The sequence below is a fragment of the Hemiscyllium ocellatum genome, chromosome 8 (genome assembly GCF_020745735.1).
Source record: "Hemiscyllium ocellatum isolate sHemOce1 chromosome 8, sHemOce1.pat.X.cur, whole genome shotgun sequence".
In the NCBI taxonomy this organism is placed as follows: Eukaryota; Metazoa; Chordata; class Chondrichthyes; order Orectolobiformes; family Hemiscylliidae; genus Hemiscyllium; species Hemiscyllium ocellatum.
This window is the reverse complement of record NC_083408.1, coordinates 75,847,183-75,865,642: the sequence shown is the minus strand read 5'-3', so window position 1 is coordinate 75,865,642 and position 18,460 is coordinate 75,847,183. Positions and strand designations below refer to the sequence as shown.

Here is an 18,460-nt window from a genome sequence, read left to right as displayed (position 1 = left end):
CTTGATTGTCAAGCTGAAAATTAATATGTCATCCAGATATACCAAGAGAGATTGGAAATTAATGTTTCCTAAATCTTTATCCACCAAATGTGTGCAAGTGGCAGTGGCGTTATAGAGCCCAAAGGGCATTCTTCTGTATTTGTAAGGTTTCCTGATTCCAGTTCAGAATGCCATCTAGTGTTGAAGGTGGCTCCCAGAGTTACACCAAGTGGGAGCTCTGACACGTATGGAACATAATGTTCCACCAAGGTCTGATATTGACAATTCGGAGATAAATGGCATGAGCATTTAAGAACAGTGATTGTGCAGATGGAGAAAAGAATAGCAAAATTCCTTGCTACTCGAACAGAGTACTCCAGAGTGCTGTCCAGTTTGATGCACCGTGACTGCATGAACCAAGTTGAAGGACTTCATCTGCAAAGCTCATAATATGCTGCTCACAGCTCACCATACATATTTTCAAAGAATGCCCAGTTATCTCTTGGTATGTTTGGCCCCACCACCATGGGTATTCTCAACTTCCTTCTCTGCACTCGAGTATCAATCAAAGCATGAACTACCAGAAACCCCAGGCAATGAAAAGTGTGATTGAGGACAGATAGGGAAGAGCTGAAAAATGTGTTGCTGGAAAAGCGCAGCAGGTCAGGCAGCATCCAAGGAGCAGGAGAATCGACGTTTCGAGCATAAACCCTTCTTCAGGAATGAGGAGGTTGTGTCAAACAGGTTAACATAAAAGGTAGGGAGGAGGGACTTGGGGGAGGGGCGTTGGGAATGCAATAGGTGGAAGGAGGTTAAGGTGAGGGTGATAGGCCTGAGAGGGGGTCGGGGCAGAGAGGTCGGGAAGAAGATTGCTGGTCAAGAAGGTGGTTCTGAGTCCGAGGGTTGGGACTGAGATAAGGTGGGGGGAGGGGAAATGAGAAAGCTGGAAAAATCTGCATTCATCCCTTGTGGTTGGAGGGTTCCTAGGTGGAAGATGAGGCGCTCTTCCTCCAGGTGTCGTGTTGCCATGGTCTGGCGATGGAGGAGGCCAAGGACCTGCATGTCCTTGGCGGAGTGGGAGGGGGAGTTAAAGTGTTCAGCCACGGGGCGGTTGGGTTGGTTGGTGCGGGTGTCCCAGAGGTGTTCTCTGAAATATTCCGCAAGTAGGCAGCCTGTCTCCCCAATGTAGAGGAGGCCACATCGGGTGCAGCGGATGCAGTAAATGACGTGTGTGGAGGTACAGGTGAAGTTGTGAAGGATATGGAAGGATCCCATTGGGGGCCTTGGAGGGAAGTGAGGGGGGAGGTTTGGGTGCAAGATTTGCATTTCTTGCGGTTGCAGGGGAAGGTGCCAGGAGTGGAGGTTGGGTTGGTGGGGGGTGTGGACCTGACGAGGGAGTCGCGGAGGGAGTGGTCTTTCCGGAATGCTGATAGGGGAGGGGAGGGAAATATATCCTGGACAGAACCCCACTGGTCCCCACCTACCACCCCACCAACCTCCAGATACATTGTATCATCTTTTGTCATTTCCGCCACCTCCAAACTGACCCCACCACCAAAGATATATCTCCCTCCCCTCACCTTAAACCTATGCCCTCTAGTTTTGAACTCCCCCAACCTGGGGCAAAGACCTTATCTATTCACCCTGTCCATGCCCCTCATGATTTTATAAACAACTAAGGTCACCCCTCAGCTTCCAACAGTTAAAGGAAAATAGCCCCAGTCTCTGCCTAAAGCTCAGACGCTTCAACCCCAGGGCATCAATGTGGACTTCAACAGTTTCCTCATTTCCCCTTCCCCCCACCTCACCCTAGTTGCAAACTTCCAGCTCAGCACTGTCCCCATGACTTGTCCTACCTGCCTATCTTCTTTTCCACCTATCCACTCCACCCTCCTCCCTGACCTATCACCTTCATCCCCTCCCCCATTCACCCATTGTACTCTATGCTACTTTCTCCCCACCCCCACCGTCCTCTCATTTATCTCTCCAACCTGCAGGCACTCTGCCTGTATTCCTGATGAAGGGCTTTTGCCCGAAACGTTGATGTTACTGCTCCTCGGATGCTGTCTGAACTGCTGTGCTTTTCCAGTACCACTAATCCCAAAAGCTCAAACAATCCAAGGTGGAAGTGAGCACTGCAGATGCTGGAGATTAGAGTTTAGATTAGAGAGGTGCTGGAAAAGTACAGCAGGTCAGGCAGCATCTGAGGAGCAGGAAAATCAATGTTTTGAGCAAACGCCCTTCATCTAATCTTGACTCAACACTCCAACCTTAGTAACATCCTTGTAAATTTTTTCTGAACCCTTTCAAGTTTCACAGCATCCTTCCTATAGTGGGGAGACCAGAACTGCATGCAGTATTCTAAAAGCGGCCTAACAAATATCCTGTTTAGCTGTAAAATGTAATCCCAACTCCTATAGGCAATGCATTGATCAATAAAGGCAAGCATACTAAGTCCCTTCTTCACTATTCTATCGACCTGCACTTCGAGGTCTCTTTTATTCAGCAACACTACCCAGGACTTTACCATTAAGTGTATAAGTCCTGCCCTGATTTGCCTTTCCAAAATGCAGCACCTTACATTTCTCTAAATTAAACTCCATCTGCCACTCCTCAGCCCATTGACCCAAGATCCTGTTGCAATCTGAGGTAACCTTCTTTGTTGTCCACTACACCTCCAATTTTGGTATCATCTGCAAACTTGCTAACTGTACCTCCTGTGTTCACATCCAAATCATGTAGATAAATGAGGAACAGCAGTGGACACAGCACAGATCCCAGTGGCACACCACTGATCACTGGCCTCCGGTCTGAAAAACAACCCTCCACCACCACCCTCTGTCTTCTACTTTTGAGCCAGTTCTGTATCCAAATGGCTAGTTGTCCCTTTATTCCATGTGATCTAACACTGCTAACCAGTCAACCATGAGAAATCTTGTCAACTGCCTTACTAAAGTCTACATTCCAGCCCCATTAATTAAAATGGTGCGGCTACGTGCGATTTTCTTAAAACATGAGATCACACCAGAACAGAACTATTGCATTAAATCAGAACTGACTCTACACAATTAATAAATTTCTCTTCATCCAAGCCTTTAACACTATGGCAGTCCCAGCCTAAGTTTGGAACATTAAAATCCCTTACCATTATCACCCTATTAATATAGAGATATCCAGCATGGAAACAGACCCTTCATTTAACTCGTCCATGCTGACCAGATATCCTAAATAAATCCAGACCTATTTGCCAGCATTTGGCCTATATCCCTCTAAACTCTTTCTATTCATATACCTATCCAGATGCCTTTTAAATGTTGTAATTGTGGCAGCCTCCACCAGTTCCTGTGGTAGCTCATTCTGTACACACATAGCTGCCCCTTAGGTCCCTTTTAAATTTTCCCCCTCTCGCCCTAAGCCTATGCCCTCTAGTTTTGAACTCTCCCAACCTGAGGCAAAAACCTTGTCTATCCACCTATCCATGACCCCCATGATTTTATAAATCTCAAAAGGTCACTCCTCTGCCTCTGATGCTCCAGGGAAAATAATGCAGCCTTTTCAGCTTTTCCCTATGGCTCAAACTCTCCAATCCCATCAAAATCCTTGGAAATCTTTTCTGAGTCCTCTTCAGCTTAATAATATCCTTCCTATAATGGGACACCAGAACTGGACACAGTACCCCAGAAGAAGCCTCACCAATGTCCTGTATAATCTCTATATGTCATCCCACTTCCTATATTCAAAGATCTGAGCAATGAAAGCAAGTGTGCTAAATACCTTCTTAATCACCTTGTGACGCAAACTTTAAACAATTCTGTACCTGAACTCCTAGGTCTCTGTTCTACAGTACACCCCAAGGCCAAACTTTTAATCGTATAAGTCTTGCCCTTGTTTGTTTTAGCAAAATGCAATACCTCGCAGTTATCAAAATTAAACTCCTGTCTGTCATTCCTCAGCCCATTGACCCAATTAATCAAGATCTCTTTGTAATCTCAGATAACCTTGTTCAATGTCCACAGTGGCTCAGTGGTTAGCACTGTTGCTTCACAGTGCCAGGAGAATGGTTTCAGTTCCACCCTTGTGCATCTGCCAAAGTGGAGTTTGCACATTCGTCCTATATCTGAATGTTCTTACAAATAATTGAGACCTCCTTACAAACTTGTTTCTCAATCTCCCGCTATTAGGGAGTCTATAGTACAATCCCAATAAAGTCATCATCCCTTTCTTATTTCTCAGTTCCACCCAAATAATTTCCCTGGACCTATTCCCAAGAATATCCTCCCCAAACTACAGCAGTAATGTTATCCCTAATCAAAAATGCCATTCCCCTTCCTCTCTTGCCCCCCATTTTATCCTTCCTTTACCATCCACACCCTGGAATATTAAACTGCCAGTCCTTTTCATCCCTGAGCCACATCTCCATAATTGTTATGATATCCCAGTCCCATATTCCCAATCATGCCTTCAGTTCATCTGCCTTAACTGACAGGCCTCTTGCACTGAAATAAATGCAGTTTCATTTATCACTCCTGTCCTGCCTACCCTGACTGTTTGACTTGCCCCTTTCCCCCAAATGTACCAGTCTCAGACTGACCTCTTTCCTCACTATCTCCCTTGATCCCAAATCCTTCCAAACAGCTCTAAAAAATCTCCCTACTAGTAAATTAGTCCCTTTCCAATTCAGGTGCAATCCGTTCTTGTTATATAGGTCACTACTACCCCAGAAAAAATTCTAATGATCAAAAAAATGTGAATCCTTCTCCTCTGTACCAGCTCCTCAGCCACACATTTCTCTGTTCTATCCTCCAGTTTCCAAACTAACGAGCCCATGGCACTGAGAGTAATCCTGATACTATTACCTTGAGGATCTCCTTTTTGAATTCCTGCCTAACTTACTATATTTTCTCCTCAGAATGTCATCCTTTTCTCTTTCTATGTCATTAGTTCCAATGTATAGAACAATCTCCTGCTTGTCTCCCTCCCCTTTGAGAATGTTCTGCACGCTGTCCAAGATATTCTTGATCCTGTCACCAGGGAGGCATCACACCATTCTGATGTCTCACTGTCAGCTGCAGAAACATCTGTCTGTGCCTCTGACTAGAGAGACCTCTATCACCACCGATTGCTTGGAATCTTTGGAATCCTCATTGTATTAGAGCTAGTCTCAGTACCAGAAACCTGGCTATCAGTGCTCCATTCCACTGAGAATCCATCAACCCCTACATTTTCCAAAACAGCACATTTGTTTGAGATGGGGATAGCCGCAGGAGACTCTGCGTGACCTGCCTCTCTCTCCTACCTTTCCTAGAAGTAACTCACAGACATGGCTGTATCTTTGGTTATCTCCCTTCCTGCATCATACCCCCAGCTCCTGTAAATTCCTCATTGCCTCTAACTGCCACGCCAACTGATCCATGTGATCCAATTCACAACCACACATCATCATTAGTACTCTCTCTATTCGCCCACATCCAATAGAAGAGCGCATCACTCTGCTAAAGGCTATCTTTGCATCTTAACAATTTACAGACCCAAGAAATTTTAATCAAGAGACAGATCTCAATAAAACATAGAATTAAAAAGAACCCACTCCACTCACTATTGTAAGTTTACAAAATGCATCAGTAAGGTAATACTGTAAAAGGTCACATAGTTGCTTCCCTGCTGTAAGCTCTCTGACACAGGTTTCTTGAAGGTCAGCTGTGAATTTTGCTTTTTGCTCATTTTTCTTCAAACAAACTTTGATGTCCAGAGATACTTGAAATCAAACAGCAGAAAAGTCAGCTGTGCAGATTCACTGCTGAGTCAGACAGCAGTGCATGTTAAATTCTCCATTTGATTCATGCACTTGTGGTCACTGCATTTTTCTGTCTTCCTCCTTTTTAAAGTGTTGTTGTTTTGATCTTTTTTTATTCCCAAAGTTCTGAAACAATGCATCAGCTTACAAAGCAGCAATTACTTCTCCTAGAATTTAAGGAAATCAGCTCCAACACTGAAAATATCTCAAAAAAGGAGTGGCTCTCAGATTTGATCGGGGAGATGTAAAAATGTTTGTTTTTCCTTTGAGGGAGAATCTAGGACAAGAGGGTATAATTACAGAATGAACATTGTGTGTTTAAGACAGAGATGAGGAGGAATTTCTTCTCTGAGGGTAGTGAATCTGTGGAATTCTTTACCACAGAGGGCTGTTGAACCTAGGTTGCTAAAGGCTGACATACATATGGTTAATCAGTTAGGGAATCAATTATTATGGGAAAATGCAGGAAAATGGAGCCGAGGATTATCAGATCAGTCATGACCTCATTGAGTAGTAGAGCAGACTTAATGTGCTGAATGGCCTACTTCTGCTCTATGGTTTAAAGCTTTATGGTCAAAGGTTGATGTTTGAGGAGAGGCAGATTAATAGTGATTTTGAAGAAGAGGCCAGTATCTGAAGAGATAAAACAGTTAACAATAGCACCCGATGCTGCAGTGCTTCAGTGCAATAATTTGCCATTACAGTAAGCAAAATATTAATCTTCAATTGATATGTAATGAATGAGAAAGAACATGTACATTATAAATACTCCTTGAGTTTATGATTATGACAATTCCATATCTAATTACTTTTGTTGACTTGAGTTAGAAAGATTGCGGATAGCATTTTTTAAAAAAAAAGATGCCAATGAAAGGACATTGAAGATTTTTTATAAACAATGTTTTTCTTGATACTCACATGTCTTATCAACTCTGCTGTCTATTAATGACCTGCTGTAATGGGTTTACAACTATGAGGTTCAGGCTCTGCTTTGGAGTTTCTAATTGCCATTTGAGGAAGGAAAAAAGCTTCCCATCTCAGCTCTGCTGTTTCTGAAAAGTTGTGGATCCAATGTTAGAGTTGAGCCTATGTCCAGTCTGGACCTTCACTATTCTGCTGAAGAAAATTCGAAAGAATTACGTCCTACAAAAGATGCTGTAACAATGATGCTAGAGACATCTTCCTATGCTGATGATGCACATCTACACATGTCAGAACACAAGACTGGCCGAGGTCTGAACATTCAGTACTTTATCCTTTCTTTCCCCAATGTAAATCTTGACAGAAAGAAATTTTTTTTGCCTTCTGCCCTGTGCTTTTGTGTGTTTTTGGTTATTTAGATAGGTGGTTCTATTTCCTTTGTAACAAGAAATTATTGATTTAAAATTACCTTTTAAATAAGAGATTATTCTTTTATCCACTCAGTTTTTATGATGAAGTGTTATGTAAAGCTGAACAGATTATGAGTTGACTCATGATGATATTAGCAAAAACACAAGATATTTACCAACTGATTGATGCCTTTAAACAAAATGAGTCCTACATAACTTTCTACATTTGCTTTTTCTGCCTCTGTGATAAAAGTATACAACATTTTTGTTTTTGCACACAGCCTGGCTGCATATGGTGACATGGAAGGATTGAAGGCTTGGCACCTTGCAGGGCTCGACATGGACCACTGTAGCTACGATGGACAAACTCCACTGAACGTTGTAAGAAAATGCAATTGTATGGTATTTGAGAGAAACCCAGGAAAGTTAAAAAAAACTCTCCAGGTGGCATTCCTCCCAAATGATGTACATGTGCTACTTTGCTAAAAGGAAGGAAATGTTCTTCTTGCCCTATCAGGGCAAATACAAAAATGTCAAATTTCAAATTACCACAATAATTTATACCACAGAATAAATGAATGCTGATTAGTTTATTTGCTAAATAATCAGCACCCTTTTCTTTCCCCTGTAGCATAAATTATTGCTTTGTAGTTTGAAATTTGGTATTCTTGTGTTTGTTCTGATGAGTGCAAGATGAAAAAACATTTGGTTCTGATGAAGTGTCATTGGACCCAAAATGTTAATTCTGACTTCTCTCCACAGATGCTGCCAGAGATAGTCAGCTTTTCCAGCAATTTCTGTTTTTGTATTTGGCAGCCTGTCTCATCTTTCAGCAATGTTCAATGTTTGTACCACCATACAGTTACTTTGATAGTCTTAGCTCAATCGCTCCTTTCTAGTATTTAAAGATAACTTTTTGCACCTCAGTGATATGAATCACATTTTTCACTTGGGTGAAGCTAAGTTGTATCAATGTATCTGACTTTGCTTTCAGGCTTTGGCTGCTGGTAATCAGGAGGTTGTTGAATTTCTTCAGTCAACACTCAAACAAAACAAGAAGGTAAGAGTTGCATAAATTCAATGGCTGTTGACCACAACAATTCCATTATGACTTAGAACTCTGAATTAAAAGATTCATTAACTGTAGTTTTTGCTTCAGGCTTTGTGACAATAAAGGTATGAACTTTTACTCTATGTTGTGCTGTGTAAATACATACACCTGCTATGTTTGTAGCATGTGTCTTTAAATGATGCAGAGTAACATTTACTTATATCAATGTATCTTATAGTAGATAGTTGAAGTTCAATTAAGTCAATTAGTTAAAAAAGAATAAGCTGTAGTTTTCCATCATATCAACTCACAGAGCTCCTAAACAGGGCATATCATAAGCAGGATTTAAAAAGTTCAAAATAAGTATTAACACATCAATCCTCGTAATTAATTTAACTCTCATTAATTAGCAAGAAAAATACATAGTAATATTTCCCAGGATTCTAACATTCACCTGGAAGTATCTTGTCACTTAACATATACAAGAGAAATCTGGGAAAAATCTATTTTCCTCTTCATATGAAAACAAAGTACTGTTCACTTCCTCTAAAATAAAGGATAGCAACTTTCTATCCTTCTTGAGTGCTTTACCTGCATACTAACATTTTGTGACTCGTACCAGAACATATGATTCCCTGTGCACATTTAATCTCCCATTATGTAAGACACTGTGTTTCCATTCTTCCTGCCAAAGTGAACAACATCGCATTTCCCACATCTTATGCCATCTACCAGATGTTTGCCCACTAACTCAATCTTCCTGTATCCACTTGCAACTTCCTCATGCCATCAACAGAACACATCCAAAACATTGTTGTAAATTTTAACAGATACCTGTGGGACTCATCTTATCACATTCTACCAAACAGATTTTTAACCAAGAATCATTTACACATACTGTTTCCTGCCAGCCAGCCAATCTTCTCTCCGTGCCAGTATGATACTCCCTACAGCATGAGCTTTTATTTTCTGAAATGTCCATTGATGTGTCATCTGAGCAAATACTTTCTGGCAATTCATTTATTCTGTGCCTATAGGCTCCCCTTTATCCACAGCGCATGTTAGTGCTTCAACATTAGTGCAACATTAGTTGGTGAAGCAATGGCAGAGTGGTAGCAAGCTCAAATCATGACAGATGGTGCAAGTAAAAGCAATGAAACCATTTTTAATTGTCAGAAAAAACATCTAGCTAATTAATGAAGGGAAAGAAAATGCCACCCTTACCTGGTCTGGCCTACATGTGACTCCAGACCCACAGCAATGTGGTTGAATTTTAACTGCCCTTTTGAAATAATCTAGCAATCCATTCAGTTGTAACAATTGGCAGAAAGTCTAAACAAAACAAGACAAATCATCTGATGTCAACCTCGGCACTAAATATAACAACAGCCAACACGGTCTGGTCAACCCTGCAAATCCTACTTACTATCATCTAGGGGTGAGTGCCAAAATTGGGAGAGCTGTCACATATACTAGTCAAGCAACAATCTGAATAAAGGCAATCAAAATTATCTTTAAGGCATTAGTATGAGTCTGTCCAGATACCACCATCACCATCCCTGTTAAGTACTGTTCTACTGACTGGAAGACCCAGTTGGTCCTTCCTCCATATTGAACATACCTGGGGGGAAGCACTGAGGGTGGCAAGGAACTGTTCCATTCTGAAGAAGGGTCACTGGATTCAAAACCTTAACACGTTTTCCCTCCACGTGTGCTGCAAGACCTGCTGATTTTCTTCAACAATTTCATTTTGTTCATTTCGGACCTCCAAAATCTGAAGTTGTTTAAATTTAGAGAAGGAAGACTACTTGATCTCATCCTCACCAATTTGCCAGCTGCAGATGCATTTGACCATGACAGTATCATAAGGGTAACCACTGCACAGCTCTTGAAGAAACAATGTCCAGCCTTCACATTGAGAACCCTGTGAGATAGTGTTGTGCGGCACTATGACCATGCTAAATGAAACAAACCTTGAACAGATCTAGCCACCCAGGACTGCATGTTAACGTGACACCATGGAGCAGCAGAATCATACTCCTAATACAATCTGAAATCTCAAGATCTAGCAAATCACTCCTTCTACCATTACCATTAAGCCAGTGGCTCAACACTGATTCAATGATGAGTGTAGGACATGCCAGAAGCAGCTCCATCATATCAAAATAATGAGATATCAAACTGGTGAAACTGCATCACAGGATTATTGAGTTCCTAATAGCACTAGTGATTGATGGAGCTAAGCCCTATAGTCCTGTCTAGTTCTGAATGGTGATGGACAATTAAACAACTCAATGAAGGGGGAGGCTCCACAAATATCCCCTCCTCAATGATGGAGGAACCCAATACATCACTGCAAAAGATAAGGCTGAAACATTCAGTCAGAAGTGCCAAGTGAATGATCCAACTTGGCCTCCTCCAGTAGTCCCGAGCATTACAGATACCAGTCTTTAGCCAATTTGATTCATTTCAAGTGATATCAAGAAGTAGATGGAAGAACTGGGCACTGCAAAGGCAACAGTCCTGACAACATTCCAGCGATAGTACTGAAGACTTGAGGCACATCTAGCTTTATGTTCCAATACAGCTACAACATGGCATGTATATGACAATGTGGAAAATTGCTCAAGTATGTCTTGTATACAAAAGTAGGACAAATCCAACCCAGCCAATTATTGCCCATCAGTTTACTTTTAATCATCAGTACAGTGATGGAAGGTGTCATCAACAGTGATATCAAGCAATACCCGTTCAGCAATAACCTGCTCACTGATCACCAAGTCACTTAGCTCCTGACCACATTCCAGATTTGGTTCAAACATGGACAAAAAACTGAATTCTGGATATGATCTTGTTGGAATAGTGAATAGATTCACAAACTCTTAACATTCGCCTGACCCTGTGTTTTTGTTTTTGTCGCTGTTACCTATTATTTACTTATCTATGCTACTTAACTATGTGATCTGCCTGTATTGCTGCAAGATAAAGCTTTTCACTGTGTCTCACTACACATGACAATAAATTCAATTAAATTCATTTCAATTCAATTTGAGTTACTGCCCTTGACATCAAGACTGCGTTTGTTCAAGTGTGGCATCAAGGAGCCCTAGCAAGACTGGAGTCAATGGGAATTGGGGGTGGGGGTTTGTGAAGATGGTGAGTGGAAAATCCTCCACTGGTTGGAGTCATGCGTGACACATAGGAAGATAATTGTGGTTATTGGAAGTCATCTCAGCTTCAGGACATCTTGCAGGAGTTCCTTAGGCTAGTGTACTAGGCCCAAGTACCTTCAGCTACTTCATCAATGATCTTTCCTTCATCATAAGATCAGAAGTGGGAATGTTTGCTGATTATTTAATGTTCAGCACCATTTATGATTCCTCAAGATGTTGAAGCAGTCCCTGTTCAAAAGAAACAAGAACTGGACAATATCCAGGCTTGGGCTGACATGTGTTAACTAACATTTGCACGATCTAACTGGCAGGCAATGACTACCTCCAACATGAGAGAATCTAACCATCATCCCTTGACATTCAGTGGTGCCACCATTTCTGAATATCTCACAAACAACATCCTGGAAGTACCATTGACCAGAAATTGAACTGGACTTGCCATATAAATATAAATATTCTTCCTGAAGAAGGGCTTATGCCCGAAACGTCAATTCTCCTGCTCCTTGGATTCTGCCTGACCTGCTGCACCTTACCAGCAACACATTTTTCAGCTCTGATCTCCAGCATCTGCAGTCCTCACTTTCTCCTTGCCATATAAATAGAACGGCTACAGGAGCAGATCAGACGCTAAGAATCCTACAATGAGTAATTCAAGTCCTGACTCTCCAAAGCTGTCTACAATCTGCAAGGTGCAAGAATGATAGAATACTCATCACTGACCTGGACAAGTGCAACTCCAAAAACACTCAAGAAGTTTGAGATTATGCAGGTCAAAATAACCCACTGAATTGATATTGCATCCACAAACACCCACTTTCTCTACCACCAATAGTTTGTGCCATCTATGAGAAGCAGTGCTGAAATTGATCAGCATTCCTCAAACAGTACCTTCTAAATCAATGACCATTTCCACTTTGACAGTCATGAGCAGTGGATATATGAGAACACAACACTTGGAAGTTCCTCTTCAAGTCACTCACCATCCTTCCTTCACTGTCGCTCAGTCAAAATTCTCAAACTCCCTCATTAACAGCATTACACGTTTACCTACATCATATGAACTCCAGCAGTTCAAGAAGACAGCTTAGCACCACCCTCTCAAGGCCAACTAGGAACAGACAATAAATTTTGACCAGCTTGTAATACTCACATTTCATGAATGAATTTTAAAAAAGAGTTAAACATGATTTCCCTGTGATGAAACCATACTCTTCCTGATTACCTTGAATTTTTTTAAGTGTGCAACTACAATATCTTCAATAATTGATAATAACAATTTCCCCACAACAGTCGTCATGTGAATTGGCCTATATTTTCCTGTTTCTGACTCCCTCCCATTTGGAATAGAGTTATATTTCTATGCTCTACTTCAAAGGCATTTTTGAAAATTAATGTTAACTTATCTACTACTTCACAAGAAACATCTTTTAAGACTCTAGAATGAAGTCCATAAGTACCCAAAGGTTTGTCAGCCTACACTTCACGAATTTGCTTAGTACCACTTCCCCCGTGATTGTAATTTACTACATTGTTCTCTCCCTTCTGTCTTGGCAAACTATTTGTTCATTTCATCCACCATTTAGAGTCATAGAGATGTACAGCACAGAAACAGACCTTTTGGTCCAACTCGTCCATGCCGACCAGATATCCCAACCTAATCTAGTCCCATTTGCCAGCACTTGGCCCATATCACTCTAAATCCTTCCTATTCATATACCCGTCCAGATGTCTTTTAAATGCTTTACCAGCCTCCAACATTTCCACTGGTAGTTAATTCTATATACATACCACCCTCTGTGTGAAAAAGTTGCCCCTTATTTCCCTTTTATATCTTTCCTCTATCATCCTAAACCTATGCCCTCTAGCTCTGGGCTCCCCCAACCCAGGGATAAAACTTTGTCTGTTTATCCTTTCCTTGCCCCTCAAGATTTAATAAACCTCTATAAGGTCACCCCTCAGCCTCTGATGCTCCAGAGAAAACAGCCCCAGCTTATTCAGCCTCTCCCTATAGCCCAACTGGCAAAATCCTTGAAAATCTTTTTCAGAACCCTTTTATGTTTCACAACGTCCTTCCAATAGGATGAAGACTAACCAATGTCCTGTACACCTGCAACATGACTTCCCAATCCCTACACTCAATGCTCTGACCAATAAATGAAACCATACCAAAAGCCTTCTTCACTATCCTATCTACTTGCAACACTACTTTCAAGGAATTATTAACCTGTACTCCAAGGTCTCTTTGTTCAGCAACAATCCCCAGGGCCTTACCATTAAGTGTATAAGTCCTGCTCTGGTTTGCATTTCCAAAATGCAGCACCTCACATTTATTTAAATTAAACTTCATCCACCACCCCTCAGTGCATTGGCCCATCTGATCAAGATCCCATTGTACTCTGAGGTAACCTTCTTTGCTGTCCACTACACCTTCAATTTTGGTGTCATCTGCAAACTGACTAACCACACATCCTATGTTCACATCCCAATCATTTGTATAAATGACAAAAAGTAGTGGACTTCGCACCGACCCTTCTGGCATACCACTGGTCACAGACCTCTGGTCTGAAAAGCAACCCTCCATCACCACACTCTGTTTTCTACCTTTGAGCCAGTTCTATATCCAAATGGCTAGTTCTTCCCGTATTCCATGAGATCTAACCTTGCCAAACAGTCTCCCATGAGAAACCTTGTCGAACGTCTTACTGAAGTCTATATAGATCATGTACACCAGTCTGCCCTCATCAATCCTCTTTGTTACTTCTTCAAAAAAGTCAATCAAATCCATGAGACATAATTTCCTAGCCACAAAGCCATGCTGACTATTCACTATTTTACTATTAACTCCCCATTCTCATCTCTTGAGGACCATCACTCACTTTACTTATTTTTTTCTTTCTTAAATGCCTATATAAACTCTTGCTATTCATTCTACATTTCTAGCTTGTGTTCTTTCAGACTCTGTCCTCCTGGTTAATCTTTTTGTGTAATTTCCTGCTTTACTTTATATTTTGATCAATCATCTGATCTGCCACTCTTCTTTTTGCAGTTATATGCTTTTTTCTTAAGTTTGACGCTGTTCCTAACTTTTTCACTCACCATGAATGGTGGGTCTTCCCTTTAGAGGTTTTCCTTTATAGTACAAATATACTTAATTCTGATTTTAGTGAAACACCCCCCCTTAAATGAATCTATTGATGTACATTTAACCTAGTATGCCAGTTCATTTCAGCTAGCTCTACTTTCATGCTTAAATATTTGCACTTCTTTAAGTTTGAAATTTATTCTGAGACCTAATTTTCTCTTTTTAAAATTGGAGGTATTTAATTTTAGCATCATTAATTAATCCTGTAATTAATTACACAGCACCAAGTCTGGGATAATCAGCTCTCTGGTCAGTTCAAAAATGTTTTGCTCCGAGAAATCTATGTCAAAGAATTCAATGAACTCCTTGTCCAGGTTACCACTGCTAATCTGATTTTTCGAATTCATATGTAGATTAAAGTCACCCATGATTAATGCCATCCTTTAAAATAGGCAGGCAATAGTTTCCTTCTTGTACACTTTGTAGTTATTGTCAGGCAGCCTCTAGATTACTCCCATTCATGACATCTTCCCTTTACTATTCCCCATCTCCCTCAAACTGCTTCGACATTCTGATCTCCTGAATCAAGGTAATCTCGAACTATCACACGAATGCCATCCTTGATAAATAGTGCTACTCTTCTACCTTTTTCTGGCTTCTTAATTTTCTTACTATATATCCTTGATATTCACAACTCAATCCTTGTCATTCTGAAGTCATGACTTCATTTGGCTATCAGATTGTATTTATTGACTTGAGCGTGAGCTATCAATTTATTGACTCTGATGTGAATACTACCTACATTCAGATCCAAAGGCTCTAGTTTTGTTATTTTGTTATCTTGATAAACATGTTGTATCCCAGTTTCTTTTTTTCTCTGTGCCTTCTTGCCATTCTCTAACCTTCGTTTCCATATCACTATTTTCCTCTCTTACCGTTTCACTCTTTGATGTGCCAGATATTTCCACATTTAATCCTTTGCTTCCACTATTTAGTTTAAAACCCTCTGTACTTTACTAGTTATGAATTTCACAAGAACACTGGTCCTAGCCCAGTTTAGATGTACACTATCTCAAACTTCTAGGCCCACTTTCCCTGGCACTAGTCCATGAGGCACAACCCATTTCTCCCACATCAGTCTTTGAGCTGCATATTCAACTCCTTAAAGTTATGTAGCCTATGCCAATTTATATGGAGCTCAGGTGATAATCCAAAGGTTATTAACTTTGATATTCTGCTATTCAATCTAGTTCCTAGCTCTTCATTAGTTCTCTCTATGTCACTGGTATTTACATGGACCATGACAATTGAATCTGTCTCCTCCACTGCAACATCCATTTCTAGCCCTGAGCAGATGTCCTGAACCCTGGTACCAGGCAGGCAACACAGCTTTCTGGACTCCTGCTCTTATCTATCCAAGAATCATATCCAAGTCCCTCACTCCCTTTTCACCTTCTCCTACTATTATTACTATGAATACATTATTTATTGCTCCTCCCTCCCCTGTAACTTGAACGATCTTATGTGCTATGGTCTCTTGGTCTGTTTGCATGTCCACCCTACAGTCCCTGCTCTCATCTCGCATCCTCAAACCTATTGGACAATTTCAGAGCCTCTGGATCCTGAGTTCTAATACCTGTCTCACTCACAGTCATGTCCTCCTGACCCTGATTACTGAGCAAATCAGAAGACCTTTCCAAAGTAGTTTGACTGTTAGTTACAAAGCAGTAAGGTTATTTTTTTTCCATCCCTGCTGCAATGTAGTGTCTTATGGTTCAGTCGCCAGCTTATAAACCCAGTGCTGAAGCTTCTCAAACTTCAAATAGTCGTGTTTGTCCTGAAGCACAATGGTATTCAGGAGCTCCTACATGCTACAGTAGTCTTGACACATCACCTGCATTGTTATTCATGATGTGTTTTAATTACATTCTTAAATGCTATTGTTTTTATTTTTCAGGCTTAGGTGTCCATTGTTAAGAACAGATATACAGATGCACAATCAAAAGTCAAGAATGTTTCATGAAATTCTTCATTCTCTTCGAAATTGAAAATAATTGCTACATAGTATATCATGTTGTGATTTTTACAAGGTCAGCCAAGTCGACATCAAAGAATATGAGTTCCCTGATTGGGTCTGTTTACCTGGTCAACCGGGGAGCCCTGGCTGACAGATATAAACAGTAGTGTTTACCAGGGGGTGTGGAGTGTTTTATTTCCCACTCCGATTCTATTTTGATTTAATCCCTGCCCTCCCCTTCACTGTTTGATCACACAGCATTGCTTTTTGATGTGAAGGGTCCTGCTTGTCACTGACCACCTAGGTGTTAATTTTCTTCCTGGTGATGGAAACTGAATAAAGATTTATACACCTTGTGTCTTTCACTGTGTCTCGCACCTGTACACACACAACATAGGTGTGGGGGAAAAATAAGCACTACCGCAGTTAGGCGGTAGTGTGGGGGGGTGAAGAGAATAAAAGATAAACAAAAAAAAGAAAAAAAGGAGAGAAACAGCAGTGTTGACCATGGGGTGTGGTGTGTTTTATTTCCCTCTCCGATTCTATTTTGATTTAGTCCCTGCCTTCCTCTTCACCTTCTTTGATCATTCAACATTGTCCTTTGCTTGTCACTCCCTACATGAATTTTCCTTTCTTCCTGGTGGTGGAATATAAATAAATACTTATGCAATTGTTGTTCTTCACTGTGTCCTGCACCTGTGCCCAGACATGACACGGATGTTGGGGATTAAATAAACACTACCACTGCATGGCAGTAGTGTGGTGCTTTAAAAAAAATGTGACCAAGTGATTAGAATCTTCTCAGAAAAAGAATAAATGAACAGTAGTGTCAGGTATTCTGGCCACTCTCAAAGCTGGCTCTGAGGAAGGCCAGAACAGTGAAAACTACTACGCAAATATAAGTAAGTGTGGGAGGTGAGTGGCACAGTGGGAGTGTGTTGGGCCCATAACCCACAAGTTGATGGATCGAAGCCATCTTCTGCTATTATAGGCCTCCATTCCTGATGAAGGGCTTTTGCCCGAAATGTCGATTTTCCTGCTCTTCGGATGCTGCCTGACCTGCTGTGCTTTTCCAGCACCACTCTAATCTAGACTCTGGTTTCCAGCCTCTGCAGTCCTCACTTTAGCCTAAATATAAGTAAAGGGTGACTTGGTGATAGCAAGAGAGAAAAAATACTCTCCTGAAGAAATTTGTTTGCAACAGTTGTCTTTGAATTGGGTTAAGCATTTCTGGAACAATGCCATTATTTGGAAAGCGTGACTCATTCAATCCTCTCATTGAAACCTGGGCCAAGTATTTGGAAAGAATGCATTACTTTTTCCAGGCAAAAAATATTTGGGAAGATGGAAAGCAGTGAGTAATTCTCCTGACAGAATGTGAACCTCAAGTTTTTTAGTTATTAGGAGCCTAACGTTTCCCGAGGCATCAGATACTAAAACCTTGCAGCACCTGATGGACCTACTTAAGGAATATTATGACACCAAACCTCCTCTAATTCTGAGATACTATAAGTTTTACTCAGCAGTTCGAGAACCGGGGAATCCGTTTCAGGATTTTTGACGAGGTTAAGTCAGCTGGCAGAGACAAATGACTTTGGTTTAACCTTAAATGAGATGCTGACAGACCCTATGGTATGTGGGATTAATGATGTAACCATGCAAAGGCACCTATTAGCTGAAACACAACTGGATTTCAAACAGGCACTAAAACTGGCTTTGTCATTAGAAATTGCTGCAAGGGGAACATATGAGTTAGAGTACACTGGGCACCCCACCCGCACCCTCCCCCCCCCCCCCCCCCCCCAGCTAGGCTGACTCAGCTTGGTAACACAGTGAAGACAATGGCATACCCTGAACACAGGGACTCTAGTCACTTCACACCAAAATGGCAAAACACAGCCAAATCTTAGCCAAATGGTTAAACTTTCTCCAGAAACCAGCAACTTTCTCCAGCAACCTATTATAGTTGCTGCTGGTATGTGGACTTGAGACAACAACAGAGTTCCACTAGGCCTGAATTGATGAAGAGAACT

At 41.1% G+C, this 18,460-nt stretch overlaps 1 protein-coding gene across 1 annotated transcript in view; it reads left to right on the top strand.

The window, feature by feature from the left end:
- Nucleotides 1-16,373, top strand: part of LOC132818198 (60 kDa lysophospholipase-like) — a 108,742-nt gene extending 92,369 nt beyond the window's left edge. Inside the window, exons 14-16 of the mRNA XM_060828975.1 lie at nucleotides 7,386-7,485; nucleotides 8,099-8,164; nucleotides 16,368-16,373. Of these exons, the coding sequence (XP_060684958.1) occupies nucleotides 7,386-7,485; nucleotides 8,099-8,164; nucleotides 16,368-16,373 (172 nt within the window). The remainder of the gene's footprint in view (nucleotides 1-7,385; nucleotides 7,486-8,098; nucleotides 8,165-16,367) is intronic.
- The last annotated feature ends 2,087 nt before the right edge of the window (nucleotides 16,374-18,460 follow it).